This window comes from Artemia franciscana, chromosome 1 (genome assembly GCF_032884065.1).
Source record: "Artemia franciscana chromosome 1, ASM3288406v1, whole genome shotgun sequence".
Classification (NCBI taxonomy): Eukaryota; Metazoa; Arthropoda; class Branchiopoda; order Anostraca; family Artemiidae; genus Artemia; species Artemia franciscana.
In genome coordinates, this window is record NC_088863.1 from 14,660,698 (window position 1) to 14,681,992 (window position 21,295).

At 35.8% G+C, this 21,295-nt stretch overlaps 1 protein-coding gene across 2 annotated transcripts in view; it reads right to left on the bottom strand.

The window, feature by feature from the left end:
- LOC136026156 (microprocessor complex subunit DGCR8-like) overlaps positions 1-21,295 on the bottom strand; it is a 73,955-nt gene that overhangs the window by 35,794 nt on the left and 16,866 nt on the right. For both annotated transcript variants that reach the window (XM_065702461.1, XM_065702470.1), the window contains exon 4: positions 15,629-15,771. In XM_065702461.1, the coding sequence (XP_065558533.1) occupies positions 15,629-15,771 (143 nt within the window). The remainder of the gene's footprint in view (positions 1-15,628; positions 15,772-21,295) is intronic.

The following is a 21,295-nucleotide window of genomic DNA, read 5'->3' on the forward strand; positions in this document are numbered from 1 at the left end:
GTTAAAAACAAATGAGTTTTATTTCAATATTTCAAATGAGTTTCAATATTTTGAATTTAAGTCAAAAAGAGAAGCGGCAGAGACAGGTAGCGACAAAGACAGAGCAAATGGGAGTAGAAAGGAGGTAAAGCTACTACTACTCACTCACGGCAGCACCAAGCCGTTTGAGGCAAAGACAGCTACGCATTCTCCTCCTAGATCCCAATCTATTCAAGCCTCCCTCTATACATCTATCAAGAAGTTCCTACCTATCAAGAAGAAATAAAGACATAGACAGTTCAAATTAGAAAAACAAAAAAGACAACAGATCATTGAATTTTTAAAACTGAATTAAAAAGAAATCAAATTGGTATTGCTTTGGATAGGATTCTACAGTGAAACACATCGCGGCAAATTTTAAAGCCGTTGAAATGGAAGTTTAAGGGATGTTATACAAATTATAAACACTTTTTTTTAACACGTTTTTACATTTTTTGGTTACTGTGGGCGTGGTTCATTCTTGCAACCATGAAATAATGAACTTGATAAAGGAAAAAAAGGTTATTTAATTCTTAAAGCTCCGCTAATGACTGATCAATCATTGGAGGGACACCCAGCACGGGATCATTTGTGATGACACGGTAAAAATAAAATGAGTTGGCGAACTCGCGGGGCAAAGTCTCGCTGTTTCACCGGCTCATTATTCATTTAAATAAATAAACAAATACAGTTAATAACGGTAAAAAGAAGACGGTAGAGGAATTAGTAACGCTACAGATTTAGTAACAGCCAAGAATTAATAACACTAAAAAAATAATAAAAAAAAGAATGATGCTAGAAATAAGATGCAAATACTGGCATGACAATGACTGAAATCAGGACGTCGTGAAAGCTCGTTCTCAGTCGGTAAATCAGCGATTTTACTAATTTAATTTCTATTCTAGTTAAGAAAAAAGATAAAACAGATTTATTGATTAGGATTAATGAAAATAGATGAATGTATCAAATTTAGTAGCAACTACTTGTGGGTAGCAACTCAGTAGAAGCAGACTAGTGCAACGTTTCAAAAAGTTCGGGTGACCATGCTGAATGTCAAAAGAAAAATTGTAAAACTGCAAAAATGAAAAGATTTGGGCACTGATAGTCTACGGACTCAATGAAATATTTTCCAAAAAACATACTTTTTTCCAAATTTTACAAGAAAATGGGGAGTAACCATAACCACCTCTTTTTGTATTGCAATTCATATTGACTTTCAAAAGGAATGTTTTAAAAACCATCGTTAGAGCTAAAACACGAAGCTTTGTTATTTCCAAGCACCCACCATCCAAAAACATGTTTTTTCCATGTAAGGATAGATTTCACGATTTTAAGGTTCTAATAAAAATTTAATTGAGCAATCTATTTCCTATATTCATTCAAATGAATTTTAATTTTTAGATCTTGTAAATATTTTCTTATTATCGAAAAAAGTCATTATGATAGCTAGAAAATGTCTCTGCGGAACCAACAACTTTCAAAAGAAATTTTTGAGTCTTTTGTAACATTAGATTGATTTATTGAAAGACAAGCGAACGAAGACGATGGAGATTAACATCTAAAATACTACCATTTTTCAATTCAAGAACATCGTTACGAGTTTAAAAATAGTTTCCAAGACTCGCAAATTCCTTAAAATAATACGCGAATTAAAGATCTTATTTTTCTGTCAAAACTACAAAGTAAAGAAATTAATATCTAAGCCAACAAAGAAATTGCTAAAATAATTAAAATCTCATACAACGCTGATATAAAGAGTTTTTGAAACTGGTCCATTAATTCATACTTGGTTGACCTACCAAAGGAGAATCCAGGCATAAGTAATGAAGGGGTATAACTTTTAATGCCTTTTTTCACCACTTCTACGTTTGAAGTTTTGTAGAATACTCATTCTAATTATACTTTTAAAAAAATAACAGAACAGATGAGATGTCGTACGTAGTATGAAGCTGAAATTAATTTTATTACCTCCTAATCTAAATCTTGTATGCAATGAAATCTCGTACGTAGTATGAAACTGGAATTAATTGTATTACCTCCTAATCTAAATCTTGTATGTGATGACAAACATAATTCGAGGGACTAAGGACAAATATATGTTCAATTCATTTCCTGAAGTTCAAAATTAATAGTTTTTCAATTATTTTACATTTTTCTTATATGGGTATTTGGAAATGTTTGCGCATAAAATAAAAAATGGACAACTTATTTTTTTTCACAAGGTGGATGACAAAAAAAAATAAAAAAATATGAAACTTGAGCAGGCTGCAGTCCAAAAAGTTTCAGATATGCTGGGTAGCACAATGTACTGATTTTGTATAGATTTACCCTTCCTGCGAATCCTTAGCGACCTGATATGATTGCCCCGGTACTCGACCAGTTGTCGTCTAAAGATGTGGCTAGAAAGGTATTTGCTGCCAAGAGCAAACTGGCCAAATCTGGTATATCTGCGTCAGAACGAAGAAGCGACGTGAAATGCTGCAACTGGCTCGTGATAGGTTAGGTAACCATAACGCATGATCCGATCACAGCCGTATTTTGCTCGATCTGGAACTGACACTCAGTCACGCAGACTGTGGAGTCGTGACGACATCTAATCTGAATGCTGTTTATTTTTTTCGTTATAGTAGTTACTGATGTGTTCTTTAGTATTAGATTCTTCCATAGTCATAGTTCTTTAATAGAAAGAAGGATGATTTACTTAGGAATGTTTTTGCGATTATTACAGTTAGAAAATAATCGTTTTTCGTTAGATAATATTTTGTCGAGTGATGTTGGTAGCCCGTCAGAATTTTTGACAAACAGCCTGCATGGCTTGGTAAATATGTTGCAGTAGATAATGTAAGCGCACCCGTTATGCTGTCCAGATTCCAGATTCTCCACCAGATTTGCCATTTAACTACTTCGCATGAAGATAAAGTTGAAGACAAACTTGACAGTAAGGTGCAAGTGAAAGGTATTTGTGAATCATTTATTAGTGAACAGTGTCCTGCTTCGTTATTTAATTTTCCATGTTACACACTTATTTCCAAGAACCGGTCAGCGATGGAAAGGGGAGGTTCAGCATTTATAATCAAGAATGATGTAAAATTTAAAATAAGGGGAGATTTGTCTTAATGGATTGAAGGTAGGATTGAAATAGTGACAAGTAATAATAGTCCACTTTAATAGTCCCCCTAGTGCTAGCCCAGATTTTTTCCTAGAGGAAATTGAAATTTTAATTTCTGAAAAAGTTCAAAATTTTGATACAAAGGTAATCATAGGTGACTTTAACTTTGATTTACCAGATCTTCAACCCAATAATTTGGATTTCCTTAATGTTGAATTTCCTTAAAAAAATAATTCCCTAATGTTGAATTTCCTTAAAAAAATAAATTCTTCGGCCTGACATGAAAGAAGTTAATCTGGCTCAATTTAAAAATGAAGTTAGTTCGTCGGATTGGGAGGTGGTTTACAGTGAAAAGGATGATGCTTCAAAAGCTTTTTATATTTTTTCAGATATCCAATACCCTGTGCTTGAGAAAAGTTGCCTATTGAAAGAAAGTAATAGTAAGAAACCTAAGCCGAGAAAGCCGTGGATTAATGATGAAATTTTAAGTTTAATAAGCCAAGAGATAAATTGTATTGTAAATATCTTGATAACCCACCAGGAGTGGTTTTTAAATGAGTTTTCAGAGTTAAGAAATGATGTAAATAAATCAAGAAGAAATGCAAAGAATGAGTGTTATTTAAATCATTTAAAGATTTAGGAAGGTAATATAAAAGATACTTGGGAAACTGTCCGTGAAGTGATAGGATGTGAAAAAAAAAGATACGACCCTAACCGAATTAAAAATGAACAATAGAATTATTGATGATAAATTGAAAATAGCAAATTACATGGGTGATTATTTTTCGAAGATTGGTAGTGATATACAGAATGAAGTGTCTATTCGTTTTTCGAATCTTTCCTTGATTCGAAAAACGAACCTCTATTGCGTCTCTCCGGTACAAGACGGAATATTTGAATCGAAGTAGGATGGCTAAAGGTGGCCATGCTGCTTATGTTTCGGAAAGACATAACGTGTGAAGAAATGAAGAAGGAATTTTCGAATCCATATTTATTGAGATTAAAACCCAAGCTAAAACTTCGATTGTTGGTAATATATACCGGTCTCCTTGTGGGTCTGTTCCCTCTTCTCTTCAGATTCTTGATGAGGTCTTGGAAATAATCCAACTTCATTCATGTGAACTTGTGATTATGGGGGACTTCAACTTTAATTTATGTGACCAGAGGTCATCCTCGTCTTTGGATTTTCAATGCTCGCTTGTGGAGCACTACCTTCTGCATGCATTCCAACTCGCATAACTAACACTACCGCTTTTTTGCTTGGTAATATTTTTCATTGTTGACATAGACCTTGGTGCGGAATTCTATATTAAAGAGTGATATCTCGGACCATTTTCCTGGTTTTTCCATGCATGATTTTTCCGATTTGTTGCCTAGGAGGAGCCAAGGAGGTGGTTTTTCCTCTTTAAATTTTATGATCAGGGCTTGCATTTTCTTAGGTCACGATTGGCGGGTCGTTCGCGGAGTATTTCTGAAAATGAATCTGACATAGATTCTTTGTTTATTTCGTTTTATGATTCTTTGAAAGAAGTTACCTTGGATACATGTGATGCACCCCAGTCGTATCCGGCATTGAAATAACAGCTCCTTTGAATCCTTAGATGACTCCTGGACTCCTTGAAAGTTGGAAGAAGAAAAATAAATCTTTGGAAGGCTTACTGGTCCTCAAAGCCATTTTCGCCTGATTCTTGGCTTCAACTTTTCAAAGCTTATAGAAGAGTTTAAAACTCGCTTTGCCGAAAGGCTAAATCGTTATTTTTTTATAGAAAATTCTTAGCGTACGGTAAAGACATTAGGAAGACATGGCAAGTAATCAATTATGTTATCAGGCCATCTTTTCTGCCTCCTTCTGTCCCTCCAAGTGTTGTGATTGACGGCAAAAATGTAGAGGGTGAGCTAAAAGTTCAAAATGCGTTTACTTTCTATTTTGCTACTATCGGCAAAAATACAGCCTCTTCTGTAAGTCCTTCTTCTTCTCTACCTGATTTTAGGTCTTACCTTGGACCGGCTTGTCCTAAATCAATGGCATTGGAACCTCTCTCTGGAGCTGAAATAACCAGAATTGCCAATGGTTCGAGAGGTTCATTTCCTCTGGCCCAGACCGTATTCCGACTAAGGTTGTCAAGTTTATTCTTCCTGTCATTGTCGGTACCCTCACGAGACTTGTCAATCTTTCTTTTGAAAATGATGTCTTCCCAAGTGCTCTAAAGCGTGCTCGTGTTATTGTCTTTTTTAAAGGTGGATCAAGGAACGATCATGTAAATTATCGTCCCATATCTCTTTTATCAGTGTTTAGTAAAATTTTCAAAAAATCTAAGCTTTCTCGACTACTCGATTTTCTTGATTCTAAACACTTTTTTCATGATTTTCAGTTTGGTTTTAGGGCGAAGCACTAGACCGAGCATGCATGTGTAATTCTCTTGAATTATTTAAATCCAGCTCTTGACTCTGCTTTAATGCCCGCTGCTCCTTTTCTTGATGTTCGAAAAGCTTTTGACTCATTAACACAAAAGATTCTTCTTTTGAAACTGTCCCATATTGGTATAAGAGGGAATACTTATTCATGGTTTCTATCATATTTATCTGGTCGAGTCATCTCGGTTGATCCGCACTTTTCTAACCCTTCTGGAATAGAGTTTGGCGTTCCACAAGGATATATCACTGGGCAAATACTCTTTTTAATGTACGTCAATGACCTTATTAATGCAGTTAAAAATTTTAAACCTACCATTTGCTGGTTTCTTTGTCAACCAGTATCCGTCACTAATTGTGACAGGAGTTCGTCCTTACCGGATACACTTATTGCTTTTGCAGATGACAGTACTGTTGGCACAACTGGTAGCACTGAGTCTGATCATCGTTCAAGGATGATAGCCCTTTTTGAAAGAGTTATCCAGTGGTTTATGTAAATTATCTTGCCTTAGATGTCGGAAAATCACGTTTTTTCATTTTTTCCAGAGTCTCAAAGGCTTGCCCTGAGTTAATGGAAATACACGTATCAAGAGGTTCTCTATGAAGAACAAAGAATAGTTACGTTCGATTCCTTGGCATTTTGCTTGACGAAAATCTTTCGTTCAAGCATTATATTGACCTGATTAAAATGAAAGTCTCCAGGAGTCTCGGAATCCTTAGAAAGCTCAAATACATATTTCCAGGGTTGATTCTTAGAATCTTGTTTGGCAGCCTAGTTCGGTGTTATGTTTCATATTGTTCTATTATTTGGATGTCAACTTTTCCCTTGTCTCTGAAGCCGCTTTCAAAACTTTATGATACAGCAATGACTCTTATTCAGGGAACTAACCAATTTTCAATTAAACCCTTATTTGATTTGAAATCTCTCTGTTTTCTTTCTTTTTCTTCTTTCATTTTTTTACAGTTGCACGGCCATCTTCCTCCTGTCCTATGTAATAATATATCTTTTGTTTATTACCTCCGTACGTCCAACAACTTACTGGTTCTTTACACTCCGTCAGTGAGGTCTGACTTCAACACTCTGACAGATTGCAACAGGATCTGGAACACGCTCCCAGAGTTCGTACGAAGCTGCCACTCGTTTGGTATGTTCAAAAATTATGTTAGAGATTTTCTAGCTAGTAAATGATTTTGTTTGTTTTTCTTTTTTCGGTTTCCCTTGGAGTTAATGTCTCTGGATTGAGTCGTATATTTAATTGAGTTGGTGAAATCGTGTGCTACCCCCTGCCTAGCTTGATACCTTTGGGGATTAATAAGGTGGGTGACTCAATTTTGTTTTTGGATTTTGTTTATATTTTTTGTGTTGGTATTTTTTTCTCCCTTGTTCTTTCCTGGCCAGGGATCCTTATGGGGGAATCTCCCATAAGGCTCTTCTTATGGGAATGAATATAATTTTATACATTATGAATAAAATTATTTATAATTTTTGTTTATGAATTTTATTGTCAAATAAAGAACTCGGAACAACTCAGAGGTGCTAGTGCCGAAAATCTTAACACACATCCTTTAAGCATATAGGATGGGTTTCAATTTGTACCATACACTGTTGAAGAAATTGAAAAAATTGTTTGTGGTCGTAAATCAAATTCTTCTGGTGTAGATGGATTGAACCTAAAAGCGTTTAATTTTGTGTCGGTGTGTCTTTTACCGTTACTGGCTTATTTAATTAATCTTTCAATTGTTAAAGACAATTTCCCGTCGGAACTAAAACGGTCTATCGTATTTGTATACATTCCAAGAGCATTAATTACGTCATTTCCTTCAGAATTGTGGTACCGTTTTTAGTATCTATGGCGTATATAAAATTAAAAAGGGCGGCAAATGACTTTAAAAGGCTAAAGAATAAACCATAGAACAAGAAACAGAAAAAATCACATGGAATTGCAGAAGAAAACGTTACACAACGAAATCTGCAGTTAGATGACAAAACAAAGTTACAAAGGGATGAAGGAACGCGTTGGTTTAGTACGCGTGAGTCTGTTAAAGATTAAATAAAAAAAAAATAGTTTTTTTAACTGAAAGTAAGGAGCGACATTAGAACTTAAAACGAACAGAAATTACTCCGTATATGAAATGGGTTGTCCCCTCCGCAGTCCCACGCTCTTTACGCTAAAGTTTGACTCTTTGCCACAATTCTACTTTTTAAAACAATTAAAAACTTTAGCGTAAAGAGCGTGGGACTGCGGAGGGGACAACCCATTTCATATACGGAGTAATTTCTGTTCGTTTTAAGTTCTAATGTCGCTCCTTACTTTCAGTTAAAAAAACTAGTTTTTTTTTATTTAATTTCTGAACGTTTTTGAATTAATGCATGTTTGATTTTGGCTCTCCGCACATAAATTATTGAAATGAAATTAGTATATTAATTTTTTTTTTTTTTTGGCTTAAGAATTAACTTACGTAACAAACTTTTATATTCTTATATTTTTATTATTTGTACGAGGGGGTTTGTACCCTCGTTAATACCTCGCTCTTTACACTAAATCGTAAGTTTTGTCCCAATTCTTTAAGAATGACCCCTGAATAAAAAAGGCCGTAGAATAAATAGTTGAAATCACTAAAAATATTTTTGCATAAAGAGCGAGGTATTTATCTCCTCCTAAATACCTCGCTCTTTATGCTAAAGTATTTTTAGAACCCCTCATATGCGTAATAATCTCTGTTCGTTTTAAATTTCAATGCTATTCCTTACTTTCATTTGGAAAAATGTTTTCATGTTTATTTTTTCATTGTTTTTTTATAGTAATGCTAGAAAATCCTGCGCCCTTTTCATTGAATTTTTCTTCCCCCATGACATATTCCTCAAAGGAAAGATCCTCCCACAAAGCCCTCTCCCATCAACCCCACCCCCCAAACCAAAAAATCCCCATGAAAACGTCTGTACACTTCCCAATAACCATTACTATATGTAAACATTGGTCAAAGTTTGTAACTTGCAGCCCCTCCCTCAGGGATTGTGGGGGAGTAAGTCATTCCCAAAGACATAGTTATTATGGTTTTCGACTATGCTGAACAAAATGGCTATCTTAAAATTTTAATCTGTTGACTTTTGGAAAAAAATGAGCATGGGAGGGGGCCTATTTGCCCTCCAATTTTTTTGGTCACTTAAAAAGGACACTAGAACTTTTCATTTCCGTTAGAATAAGCCCTCTCGCGACATTCTAGGACCACTTGGTCGATAAGATGACCCCTGGGAAAAAAAAACAAAAACAAATAAACACGCACCCGTGATTTGTCTTCTGGCAAGAAATACAAAATTCCACTTTTTTTAGATAGGAGCTTGAAATTTTTGCTATAGAGTTCTCTGATATACCGAATGCGATAGTGTGATTTTCGTTAAGATTCTATGACTTTTAGGGGATGTTTCCCCCTTTTTTCCAAAATAGGACAAATTTTCTCAGGCTCGTAACTTTTGATGAAAAAGACTAAATTAATTGAAACTTATATATTTAGAATCAGCGTAAAAATTCGATTCTTTTGATGTATCTTTTAGCATCAAAATTCAGTTTTTTAGAATTTTGTTTACTATTGAGCCGGGTCGCCCCTTACTACAGTTCCTTACCACGAACTGTTTGAAAAGAAAATAATTCGGTATTTCGGGGCTTCTGACATTATTACTCCTTTGCGGAAGTTAGGCTCAAAATTGAAAAAGGATTATATTTTTTCTCTGGGCCCCTTCCACCTCTTAGTTCGTTTATTTTCCCGTTAGTTTTCACCCGTTTTCGCTTTATAGTTGTGTTATCTCTTAGCAGTTCTTTCGTTAGTTGAGTTATGGTTGTGGTATATATGTTTTATCGCTCGTATAGTTGTGTTATTTTCAAATTATACTCCATAATAGAGAGGCTCCGAACACCCAGCATTGTATGTTAAGCTCTTAATTTGACGTTTTTTTCTAACGTGACCACATTCGTCCTGCACCCTTTTCATTGAGTTTTTTCCCCCATGGCATATTTCTCCAAGGAAAGATCCTCTCACATAGCCCCCTCCCTCAACCCTACCCCCAAAACCCAAAAAAAAACCTGAAAACGTCTGTACACTTCCCAATAACCATTATTATATGTAAACACTGGTTGAAGTTTGTAACTTGCAACCCCTCCCCCAGGGACTGTGGGGGAGTAAGTCATCCCCAAAAACATAGTTATTATGATTTTCGACTATGCTAAACAAAATGGCTATCTCAAAATTTTGATCCGTTGACTTTGGGAAAAAAATTAGCGTGGGAGGGGGCCTAGATGCCCTCCAATTTTTTTGGTCACTTAAAAAGGGCACTAGAACTTTTCATTTCCGTTAGAATGAGCCCTCTTGCGACATTCTAGGACCACTTGGTCGATACGATGACCCCTGGGGAAAAAAAAAACAAAAAAAAAACAAACAAATAAACACGCACCCGTGATTTGTCTTCTGGCAAAAAATGCAAAATTCCACATTTTTGTAGATAGGAGCTTGAAACTTCTACAGTAGGGTTCTCTGATACGCTGAATCTGATGGTGTCATTTTCGTTAAGATCCTACGACTTTTAGGGGGTGTTTCCCCCTATTTTCCTAAATAAGGCAAATTTTCTCAGGCTCGTAACTTTTGATGGCTAAGACTAAACTTGATGAAACTTATATATTTAAAATCAGCATTAAAATGCGATTCTTTCGATGTAGCTATTGATATCAAAATTCAATTTTTTAGAGTTTTGGTTCCTATTGAGCCGGATCGCTCCTTACTACAGTTCGTTACCACGAACTGTTTGATAACAGAAATGAAAAATTCAAATTACGCCAAAATGACTTGATTCAATTGAAATCGCTTGTTTTTCAGCCTAAATCAAAGAAACGTGTTATTTTAGCGTCGCAAAGATACGAATTAAAATGAATATGAATGTAAGACGAATTTCTTAATAAACTTGGAATGAAATTATTTTGGTGTCTGTGAAGAGTCAGCACGAATTAAGAATAAAATCCATCCCATAAAAATATGATTATACGAGTTTCGTCACATTTATATACATTCAGGGAGCAAAATTATATCATTGTCTCTCCAGGACGGATAGTACCGTTTTTATTATCTATGATGCATGTAAAATTAGAAAAAAATGACAAATGATTCGGAACAGCGAAAGAACAAGAGCTTCTATGGCACTTGTGACGAGGCCGGACGAGCCAAGAGCTAATATGGTACAAGCTGTAGCAAAATTCTAAAAATCAATAGATTGATGTAAAAGGAAAATCCAAATCTTAATGCCGGTCGGGATTTGAAATAAGAGCTCTGAGTCACGAGTTCCTTCTAAATATCAAAATTCATTAATATCCGATCACCCACTCGTAATTTATAAATACCTAATTTTTCTACTTTTTCCTCTCCCTTCAGCCCGCCAGAGTGTTTAATCGAGAAATAAGACTTTATCAAGTCAATTTGTGCAGCTCCCGGACACGCCTACCCACCCAATTTCGTTTTCTAAGATTTTCAGTTTTCCCCTCCAACTCCCCCAATGTCAACATATCTGGTCGGGAATCGTAATAAGAATTTTAAGACATGAGATCCGCCTAAATATCAAATTTCATTAATATCCAATCACCCGTTCTTAAGTTAAAAATTCTTCAACTTTTTAATTTTTCCAAATCAACACCCTCTCCCCCCCAGCTGCTCCAAAGTGAACAGATCCGTTCCAATTACAACAATTACGTATTTATAACTTGTGCTTATTCAATCATCAGTTTCATCAAGTTTCATCCCGATCTCTCCACTCTAAGCGTTTTCCGAGATTTATGCCCCCCCCCCTCCAACTCCTTATGTCCCCAGATCCGATTCGAATAAAAATGGAGTATCTGAGACATAAGATCCTTATATATATATCAAGTTTCATTAAGATCCGATTACACTTTCGTAAGATAAAGATACCTAAATTTTCACATTTTCCAAGAATTCAGGTTTCCCCTTGCAACTCCCCCCAATGTCAAAGATCTGGTCGGGATTGAAAATAAGAGCTCTAAAGCACAAGATCCTTCTAAATATCAAATTTCATTAAGATCTGATCATCCGTTCGTAAGTTACAAATACCTCATTTTTTTCAATTTTTTCGAATTACTCCCCCCCCCCCAACTTCACCAAAGAGGGCGGATCCAGTCCGGTTATGTCGGTCACGTATCTTGGACATGTTTTTATTCCTTCTACCAAGTTTCATCCTAATCTCTCCGCTTTAAGTGATTTCCAAGATTTCTGCCCCCCCCCCCCCCTCAATGACGCTGGATTCGGTAGGGATTTAAAATGAGAGGTCTGAGTTACAAGGTCCTTGTAAATGTTAAATTTCATTAAGATACGATCACTCTTTCGAAAGTTAAAAATACCTCATTTTTTCAATTTTTCACATTTTACCCTCCCCCCAACTCCCCAAAATAGAGCGGACCCGTTCCGGTTATGTCAATCATGTATCTAGGACTTCTGCTTATTTTTCCCAACAAGTTTCATCCCGATCCCTCCACTCTAAGCATTTTCCAAGATTTCCCCCCCCCCCCTCAACTCCCCCATATGTCACCGGATCCAGATCGTATCCGTTTTAGTTATGTCAGTCACGTATCTTGGACTTGTTTTTATTCCTCCTACCGAGTTTCGTCCTGATCTCTCTGCTTTAAGCATTTTCCAAGATTTCTGGTCCCCCCCCCCATCCCAACCACCCCTGATGACTCTGAATTCGGTCGGGATTTAAAGTAAGAGGTCTGAGTTACGGGGCCCTTCTAAATATGAAATTTCATTAAGATCCGGTCACTCCTTCGTAAGGTAAATATACCTCATTTTTTCTAATTTTTAAGAATACCCCCCCCCCCCCAACTCCACTAAACAGAGCAAATCCCTTCTGCTTATTTCAGTCACACACCTAGGATTTCTGCTTATTTTTACCACCAAGTTTCATCCCGATCCCTCCACTCTAAGCATTTTCCAAGATTTTAGGTTCCTCCCTCCAACTCCCAACAATGTCACTGGATCTGGTCGAGATTGAAATAAGAGCTTAGAATCACGATATCCTTCAAAACATCAAATTTCATTAAGATTTCATCACCTGCTCGTAAGTAGAAAATACTTCGTTTTTTCTATTTTTTCCGAATTAACCCCCCCCCCCCCCAAGATGGTTAAATCGGGAAAATGACTATTTCTAATTTAATCTGGTCCAGTCCCTGATACACCTGCCAAATTTCATCGTCCTAGCTTTCCTGGAAGTGTCTAAAGTAGCAAAACCGGCACTGACAGACCGACAGACCGACAGAATTTGCGATCGCTACATGTCACTTGGTTTTGGTTAATACCAAGTGCCATAAAAAGGCATACGGAAATGGGACTTAAAAATGAATAATAACATAATCACACTGTTACGTAATTTAGATATTTCAGAAATTACAATGGAATAAGGAACATATTATTTTAGCATCTTTAAGGGATAAAAAGGAAGAAGGAATTCAATTCACGCCCAGAATTTCTTAATTCAACGGGAATTGCTGATTTAGAACCCTGAGACTTGAAACTAAAGAATAAAACGATAATTATACCAATTCGTAATTTAGAAATTCCCGATTGTTACTGAAATATGCAACAACACAATTAAAGCAGAAATATTATGACCGGGAAAAGCCGGGAAAGAATTTCTTTGGTATCTATGACGTCATATGAAATACCACATGATTCTGAATGAATCCAAACAGCTAAATTAAAAAACGTGGGAAAATGTATGAGGTAAATGATGCAAAAAAGTGAAGTAAAACGATATCTGCGATTGGAAGACATGTGACAACAAATATCGCAACGAATCCCTAACGAAAATAATGGATATAGAAACATGCGGTTTGGAGATAAGCGACATGGATGATCGCATCAAATCATAAACCAAACCCTCGGTTAGAAGAGAAGCATCAGTGTGAATCCCAAGGAGTCCCAGGAGAAAACAAATTCTATAAAATGGATGATTCTTTGATGCATTAACACGGCGGAGAAATAAAATTCACGCCATAGTATTCAACTGAAATGCTGATTTGACACCTTATAACTTAAATTAATAACTGGCCTTGCCCGTTATTTGGTTTGGGACGGGGGTCAGTGGTGTGAGTCTGTAAGCTCAGCCAGAGTTGACCAAGCTCTAAAAGTGGGTAAAAATGGGAAATCTGGGGAAGTCAAGCAGAAAAGGTGTGCAAAAGCACAGGACGAATGGCTTCAACCCCCCATTGCACTTCCTGGCTGAAGGACCACCAAACGGAGATCAGCACCACTGGTTTGGCTCTAATGCGTCTAGTGTCTTCATACTTTACTACAAATAATCGGCAATCTTAAGCAATAAACCACACGATCAATGCCAAGATAAAGGATACTGCACAAGAAAAACAAACCTATAAGCTTTTGTTGCTACAATCATTAAATGTTTATTTTGGTTAAAGTGCTACATGCTAACTTCAAATTCAGAACAACGAACTTCAAATTGAGAATATGAAACATGCTAGAAGGGGTCTCCTAGTAAAAGGCAAAATAGAACCTAGACATTTATCTTTTCCACAAAACTGGGTTTGAAACTCATCTAGTAAAAGAGGATATAAATGTTTTGGCATGGTGAAAAATATAATAAAAATCCCCGAGTGGATATAAAATTTCTAATTACCTGTCTTTCATTACTAATCAAACAGTTCGTGGTAACGAACTGTAAGTAAAGCGATGCGGCTAAATAGTAATCGTAACTCTAAGAAACAGGGTCATAACAATAGATACATCAAGACAGCAGAATTTTGATGCTTATTCAAAATATGTAAAACTCATCAAATTTAATGTTATTCATCAAAAGTTTCGAGCCCGAGAAAATTCGTGCAATTTTTTGAAAAATGAAAGAAAAACCCCCAAAACATCAACTGATCTTATTGACACCGTCAGATTCAGCATACCAGAGAACCCTATTGTAGAGGTTTCAAGCATCTATGTACAAAAATGTGGAATTTTGGATTTTTGCCAGAAGGAAGATCACAGATGAGTGTTTTATTGTTTTTTGGGGTTTTTTCAGGGGTGATCGTATCGAACTAGTGATCGTTGAAGATCGTGAGAGGGCTAATTCGATCGGAAATCAAAAGTACTAGTGCAATTTTTAAGTGACCAAGTATCAGAGGACAGCTAGCCCCCTCCCACGCTTTTTTTCCCCAAAGTCACCCGATCAAAATTTTGAGATGGCTATTTTTTCAGCATAGTCGAAAAATGTAACAACCATGACTTTGAGAATGACTTAACTCCCCATGATCACCGGGAAGGGCTCCAAGCTATGGACTTTGCTCATTGTTTACATATAGGCCTAGTTATGGTTATTCGAAAGTATACAGGCGTTTTAAGGGGGAATTTTTCTAGTGGAGGGGGATCTTTCATGGAGGAATTTTTCGGTGGGGAGGAATTTTCTAAGGAGGGAAAGCCAGATTTTCAGCACAATTAAAAAATCGATCAGAAACTAAATTTAGAAAAAAAAACAGGTTTTTTCAACTGAAATTAAGAAGCAACATTAAAATTTAAAACAAACAGAAATTATATATATATATATATATATATATATATATATATATATATATATATATATATATATATATATATATATATATATATATGAGAGGCTCGCCCCCTCCTCAATACCTTGTTCTTTACGTTAAAGTTTTTCTTAGAACTTCTGAAGAGCTTATTATTCTAATTAAACTGCCTTTGTGATTCAGGAGTCATTCGTAAAATCAAATTTTAGCATAAAGAGAGAGGTATTGAGGAGAGGGAAACCCTCTCATAAATGTAATAATTTCTGTTAGTTTCAAGTTTTAAAGTTGCGCCTTACTTCCAGCTAAAATAAACTTCTTTTTTTTATTTAATAGTAAGAACAAGACAATTGTCACCAGTAGATTTTCTTTTTGATATCCTGTTTTTGCAACGGTTTCTGTGCTACTTACAGCAATTTTTATTTTTGAATTTAATATTTTTCCATCTCAATCAATTTCTGGGTACCAAAACAAAAAAATAGTAAAAAACTAGTGAAAAAGAAAAACTCACCCTAACACTGGAAGGCCCAAGGAAATATGGCCGAGAAACGGTACACACTCTCGATTCTCTGTGCAGATAAACTTTAATACCACACAAGTGGGTTACAGTAATCCAGCCTTCAGGCATGGGTATGTTATGGTGGGGACACTTCTCTGTAATATATAAAAAAATCCAAGATAAAAGACATATTTTCAGAAGATAAGGAAACTCCTTTATATAATATAATTCTTTTGTTTTTGTGATCTTTTTCAATTGTCCCTGCATGGAAAAATCCAAACATAATAAAATCCAAAAATCCAAACATAAAAATCTGAGCTGCGTCTCGGCTGCTTCACAACTCAGAATAGATTGAAAGGGATTAGTCTAAGATTTATGTTTATTCTGAAACATACGATTTTACGACAAGTCTACAGCTTGAACTTGCAACAAAATGCCAAGAAACTTGTACCATTAAATTCGTTAGTTGCAGACCCCTCATCAAGCCAGAATTATGATATCGCTCATACTATTTCTAAGAGAAAGATCTAAATATGCTCTAATAGATCTAAATTTTCTTAAAAAAGAAAATTTTTAATTATAACTGGTTTTTCGCATCTTTTACAATCTAAAAATAATCCAAATTAAATTCAAAATTTAATTTGGTAAACAGAGAAAACTTAATCTAACCAAACAAACGATAGCAAAAATTTTTTTTTATGTTGAAATATTAAAACCTGAAAACTGAAGAAATAGCATAATGAAAACATTTATCAAAACACAATTTAGTTTTTTTTCACATTTTGTTCGATTGATTCGATTTGCTTGTTATTAAAAACAGCAAATAAAATAATTAGTAAATGAGAAAAAATTATTTTTAATGTTTTGCATTTGCGATGGAATGCAATGTCCTGCATAATTTTTTTTTTTTTTTTTTTTTTTTTTTTTTTTTTTTTTTTTTTTTTTTTTTTTTTTTTTTTTTTTACACACAGTTTCACCCCTTGATTCAGAATCCCTAAGATAATTCAAAATGTTATTTATTTATTTAATAAATTCTCTTTATTTTTCACTGTTTTTTGCGGCTTTCCCTTCCAAGCTGTGCTACTTACTATTTAGTTTTATTTTTATTTATCATATATTATTGTGCCACTACTACTAACAAGAAAGTGAGTTTGGGGGTAAACTAGCCATCCTGTTAAGATACGGCTCTAGTCAAGCTACTGTGTTTGAACATTCATTTTTTTTTTTTTTTTTTTTTTTTTTTTTTTTTTTTTTTTTTTTTTTTTTTTTTTTTTTTTTTACTATGACAAAGATAACCCTTTGCTTACCATTCATTGTACTGAGGGGTTTGAAATAATATCAATTTTGTGAACTAGGATATGTCCTTTTAATGGCAGTCAATGTCGGATATTACTGCTTAAAAAACGGAGTTAATTTTATTTATAGACAAAATTTGATATAAACGTTGCTGAACAAATCTTTCTAAAATTTAATACCTGTATATAATTTAAATGATATAGCATAGAAATTACGAAAATACAGAGCTTCAGCGGAAAAGAAGATGCCAAACAAGTTTAAATTGTCAAATCACCTAGGAAACATTGATCAATGTGGAAACTGTAATGAAAACTATAAAACTTACCAATCATATGGTAAAAACTTTGCGCTACTTGTTATAATTCTTTCGGAATCACCTGGGACAATTTATGACATGGATCATCCAGGGATCTCAGAACTTCATTACTTTTTCCATAATATCATGTCAAAAAATTTCAATATCTATTTTTTAATACGTAATTTATATATGTTCATAATTTGATAAATGTATATTTCATTACAGTTACTTTTATACCTTTGGCTCTGTCAACATACGCTAAAATTCAAAATTTAGCCCAAAAGTTACGCCAAGAATCAATACAACCTAATTTCTCGTCCAAAATTTGTACAATAGGGTCCCCATCGTCCAAGAACTTAAGGATATTCAGTACTTCAGGATACAAGTTTTAAACCAAGCACGTCGCTAAATTCTACTTCTTTTACGAAGGTGTTCAGCATGACAGTTGTAAATTTCGGTTTATAACAAATACATCCTGGCTAATATATTGTCAGGGCGCCAGATTCTGTATCGCGCACCCACCCATGCCGGAAGGTACAAAAATGCTGAGGACGGATCCTAGGGTAGTCGACCATGCTGAAAACGAATATCCTAGGGCACATGTTTGCCGTTGGGGCGTTTCTGAGATATAGGCCAAAAACACCAAATTTAGCATATAACTAAGTGTGACGATTCAGGATTTTTTTGCGAGTTATTGGGTTGAGGAATCCGGCGTAATGTTATGTCAATCGAAAGAAGAGATCTAGATTTACAAGAATATGATTTTTAAATTGAAAAAAAAATACTATTTTTTTCTCTATTTACTGCAGTTTCAAAATAAGTGCTGTAAAATTCGACAAATATCTCAAAGAAAGGCTAAAAACTCGAAATTTCTTCAAGGTAACAATTTTTTTTTATATTTGAAAAGAAAGTTCATTCAATTCCGTACAATTTGAGCTAAAAAAATATAAACTATTTTTATTTTTAAAAGGTCTGCAATTTTTTGTAGTGTCACTGAAATGATCACTAGCCGTATCGTAAAAAGGGACATAATTTTTTTTTTCTTCAAAGGGTAGGAATACTTCAAACTTCCTAACTGTTTAAAATTTTAACTTTTACTTAAAAATAAAAACAGGTTTTAAAAAAAATGTTGACTAAAAAAGTTATTATGTTGACTAGAGTTATAGAATGTAGACTAGAGTTTTTTTAGAATGGACGAATATGTTTTCTGGTGTACTAAGGCGTCTGCAATTACATTTTTGGGACCTGATTTGCCACTGATACGACTGAACTATTTACTTCATGAAAGAATTCTGCTCCACAGATGGATTCAGTCAGCGCACTGGAGTTGTCTTACTCGGCCTGCCCGTAAAACTGGGTAATAGTAACTGATTAGGGACCTGTTGTAATTAAAAATAAAAGGTAACAAATAAAACTTTCAAAAATATTCCTCATTTTCTGCTTCGGAGAATTCAGATGGGGCAAGGTCAGACTCCTTACATGCCCTCCTCGTTCTGTGGCAGGAGCATAAGCTGCAGCATCCTTTTATTTTTGAGCAGCTACAGTCTTTCCTGCATGTTCCACTTATGCATCTGCAGTAGGCTTCCAATATTCCGAATATGGCTCTTCGTATGCATGGCTCGAAGGTGGCAGTCTTCTCACATCTTGTTTGCCCTTACACTGGCCAGTGAAATGAATCCGGCCTATTTATCGTACATTTCAATGATCAGGGATTTTGAAGGGTCGTAAACATCTCTAAACGCTTCGATTGAAAGCTTCCCTTCCGCTATCTTGATCCGCTCAGTCACAGACACTATTTTTGAGGCAAAAGGTGGAGACACCGCGGTGTTTAAGAAAGAAGCTTTCCCGATGCCGAAGAAAAATTTCGTTGTGGCACATCCTGACAGACAGTGCACGAACGGTAATATAATCTGCTCTTCTTTGGACAAGTGGACTCCATCCGCCCACTCATGTACTGGGATAATGTAAGTCGGGAACTTCAAAAAAAGTTCTCTCAGTCCTTCAGCTTGAAGCTCTTAAAAAAAATGAACACAGGCTACTGCCACGTCTGTATCGTTGGCATGCACAATGATGCTACAAGCGTGACGGCTAGCGTACTTGGCATGTGTCATAAGGCGTTGGTCAGCCTCTTCGTGGCTGGAGGACAAGCATTCCTCGTAGTCACAGTTTTCTGGTAAAGTTGGACTGCAGCCACGCTTGACCAGAGACACTTTGAATCTCTCTTTGAACCCACCTGAGAGAAAAAGGTTGAGTGCATTCGGAAGCTGATTACCCATCTGCTCCCAGGTTTCATACAAAATTTCGAGGAGCCGGCTTTTAGACAATGAGCTTAAAAGTACGGCATCCCATTCTAAAACTGTGCTAAGAGCGGAAATCTGGAGGTTTTTCCCTTGCCCTCGTTGGAGTCTGCATGCTGATTTTAAGGGGATCGACTCTCCGGTGTCTGTGAGCTTCCTAAACAGCCCGTCGTACCGATCTGCGACAATGTGGACTTCAGGAATACCCACTGGAAGATCATTCAGCAACGATAGAAGCAATCTTTCCGCGAAGGATGTGACTGTTTCAAATTTGGCAGGCCGATATGACCTTATCTTAGACATTAGGTCAATGACATGTACTGTAGCTGCTGTTGTTTCTTTGGATTTCAAAGTCACCGGCCAAGCTGAAAGTCCACTTTTTTTAGCCAGTTAAACAGCACAGCTTTGTTCCCCGTAAACATTTTTCAGCCAGAGGATGTCTTGGTTGATTGTTGCGGAAGATGTTCAAAAATGGATGGAGGGAAAGGAAGAATCTCTTTTGTGAAGATCTTTGCAACTACTTTCTCCTTTTCTTCGTCGCAGCTCAACTAAGCAGTAATGATTCTCTTCAAGGCTGTTACTTCAGACCTCTAGGAGATCGGTTCTAGGGACACCCTTCACTTTCTGAGTTTTTCTCTCTGAAGGGAAAGTTTGGAGTGCAACCTTTTTCACATCTTCTTTCCTGTTGCACAGAAAGTCCTCAACCACCTCTTTTCCTTTTGTGGCTGCACAAGTAATGCTAGAAACAATCTTCTCATCGTCCACAACTTCTGACGTCACAATATTCACTAGGTCGAAGTCCACTCTGCTGAACGGATTGCCACATGTAGTGAAAATGTCTCGAACTCTATCTCGTGAAAGTTGTAATCGCATCGTCGTCGACTGATTGTCTTCGTGATGTTTCAATGTCTCAGTAGATACGTTGACCACTAGCAGGATACCATTGCTGGCGGCAGCGGAAATCGGTAAGGTAAGAATCCAAGCTTCAGTCTGTCTCTCATCCATTTGTTCTCCTATTATTCCGGCCGTCGTCTTTGCATCCTTGTTCACTGTACATTCCAGTATCTGATGGGACCAGGTGGCCGTGAACCTGGTGTGCGTTCTTTTCACTGCGAAGTATCCTTTCGTGAACTTCCTGTGTACATCAGGAAAGCTTTGTGGTAAACTTCGTATGTCTTTAAGAATTGCTTTTTAAGATTACTATTTCTTTCAATTTTTTATTTTTTTTTTATCTTCCAAATTTGTGTCTTATTCTTCATTATAATCCATCAGCAAATCAGTATTTGCCTCAGAATCACATGTTGGATCAACCTGAAGTAACTGTTTTTTTGTTTTTTTTTATCTTGGCCTACCTGACTCACTTTTCTTTTTCATCTTCTGCTTATCAATTTCTTATGCTTAGCTTATCAATCAACTCCCAGCTAGGTAGTAAGTTACTAAACAAAATTCCTATTATCGGGTACACTCGCTAAAAAAGTTGCAGACCCCCCAGATACAATAATTTAAACTTTTTTCTTAGCTTAATGTGTTCGGAACTGAACGGGCTTTCTTTTCTAATATAAAAAAAAATACTTTATCTTGAAAAAGTTTCGAGTTGTTAGCTTTGCTGTTAGAAATTTGTTGACAAAATCTGATTTTTTTAAACTGCAGTAAAAAGTGTACTATTTTTATAATTTTTTTTACAAACAAAAATCATATTCGTGTAGCCCCAAGTTTCTTCTTTCTATTGATGTAATAGAACGCTGGATTTGACCAATCTTATCCGTAAAAAAAAAATGGAATCGTCAA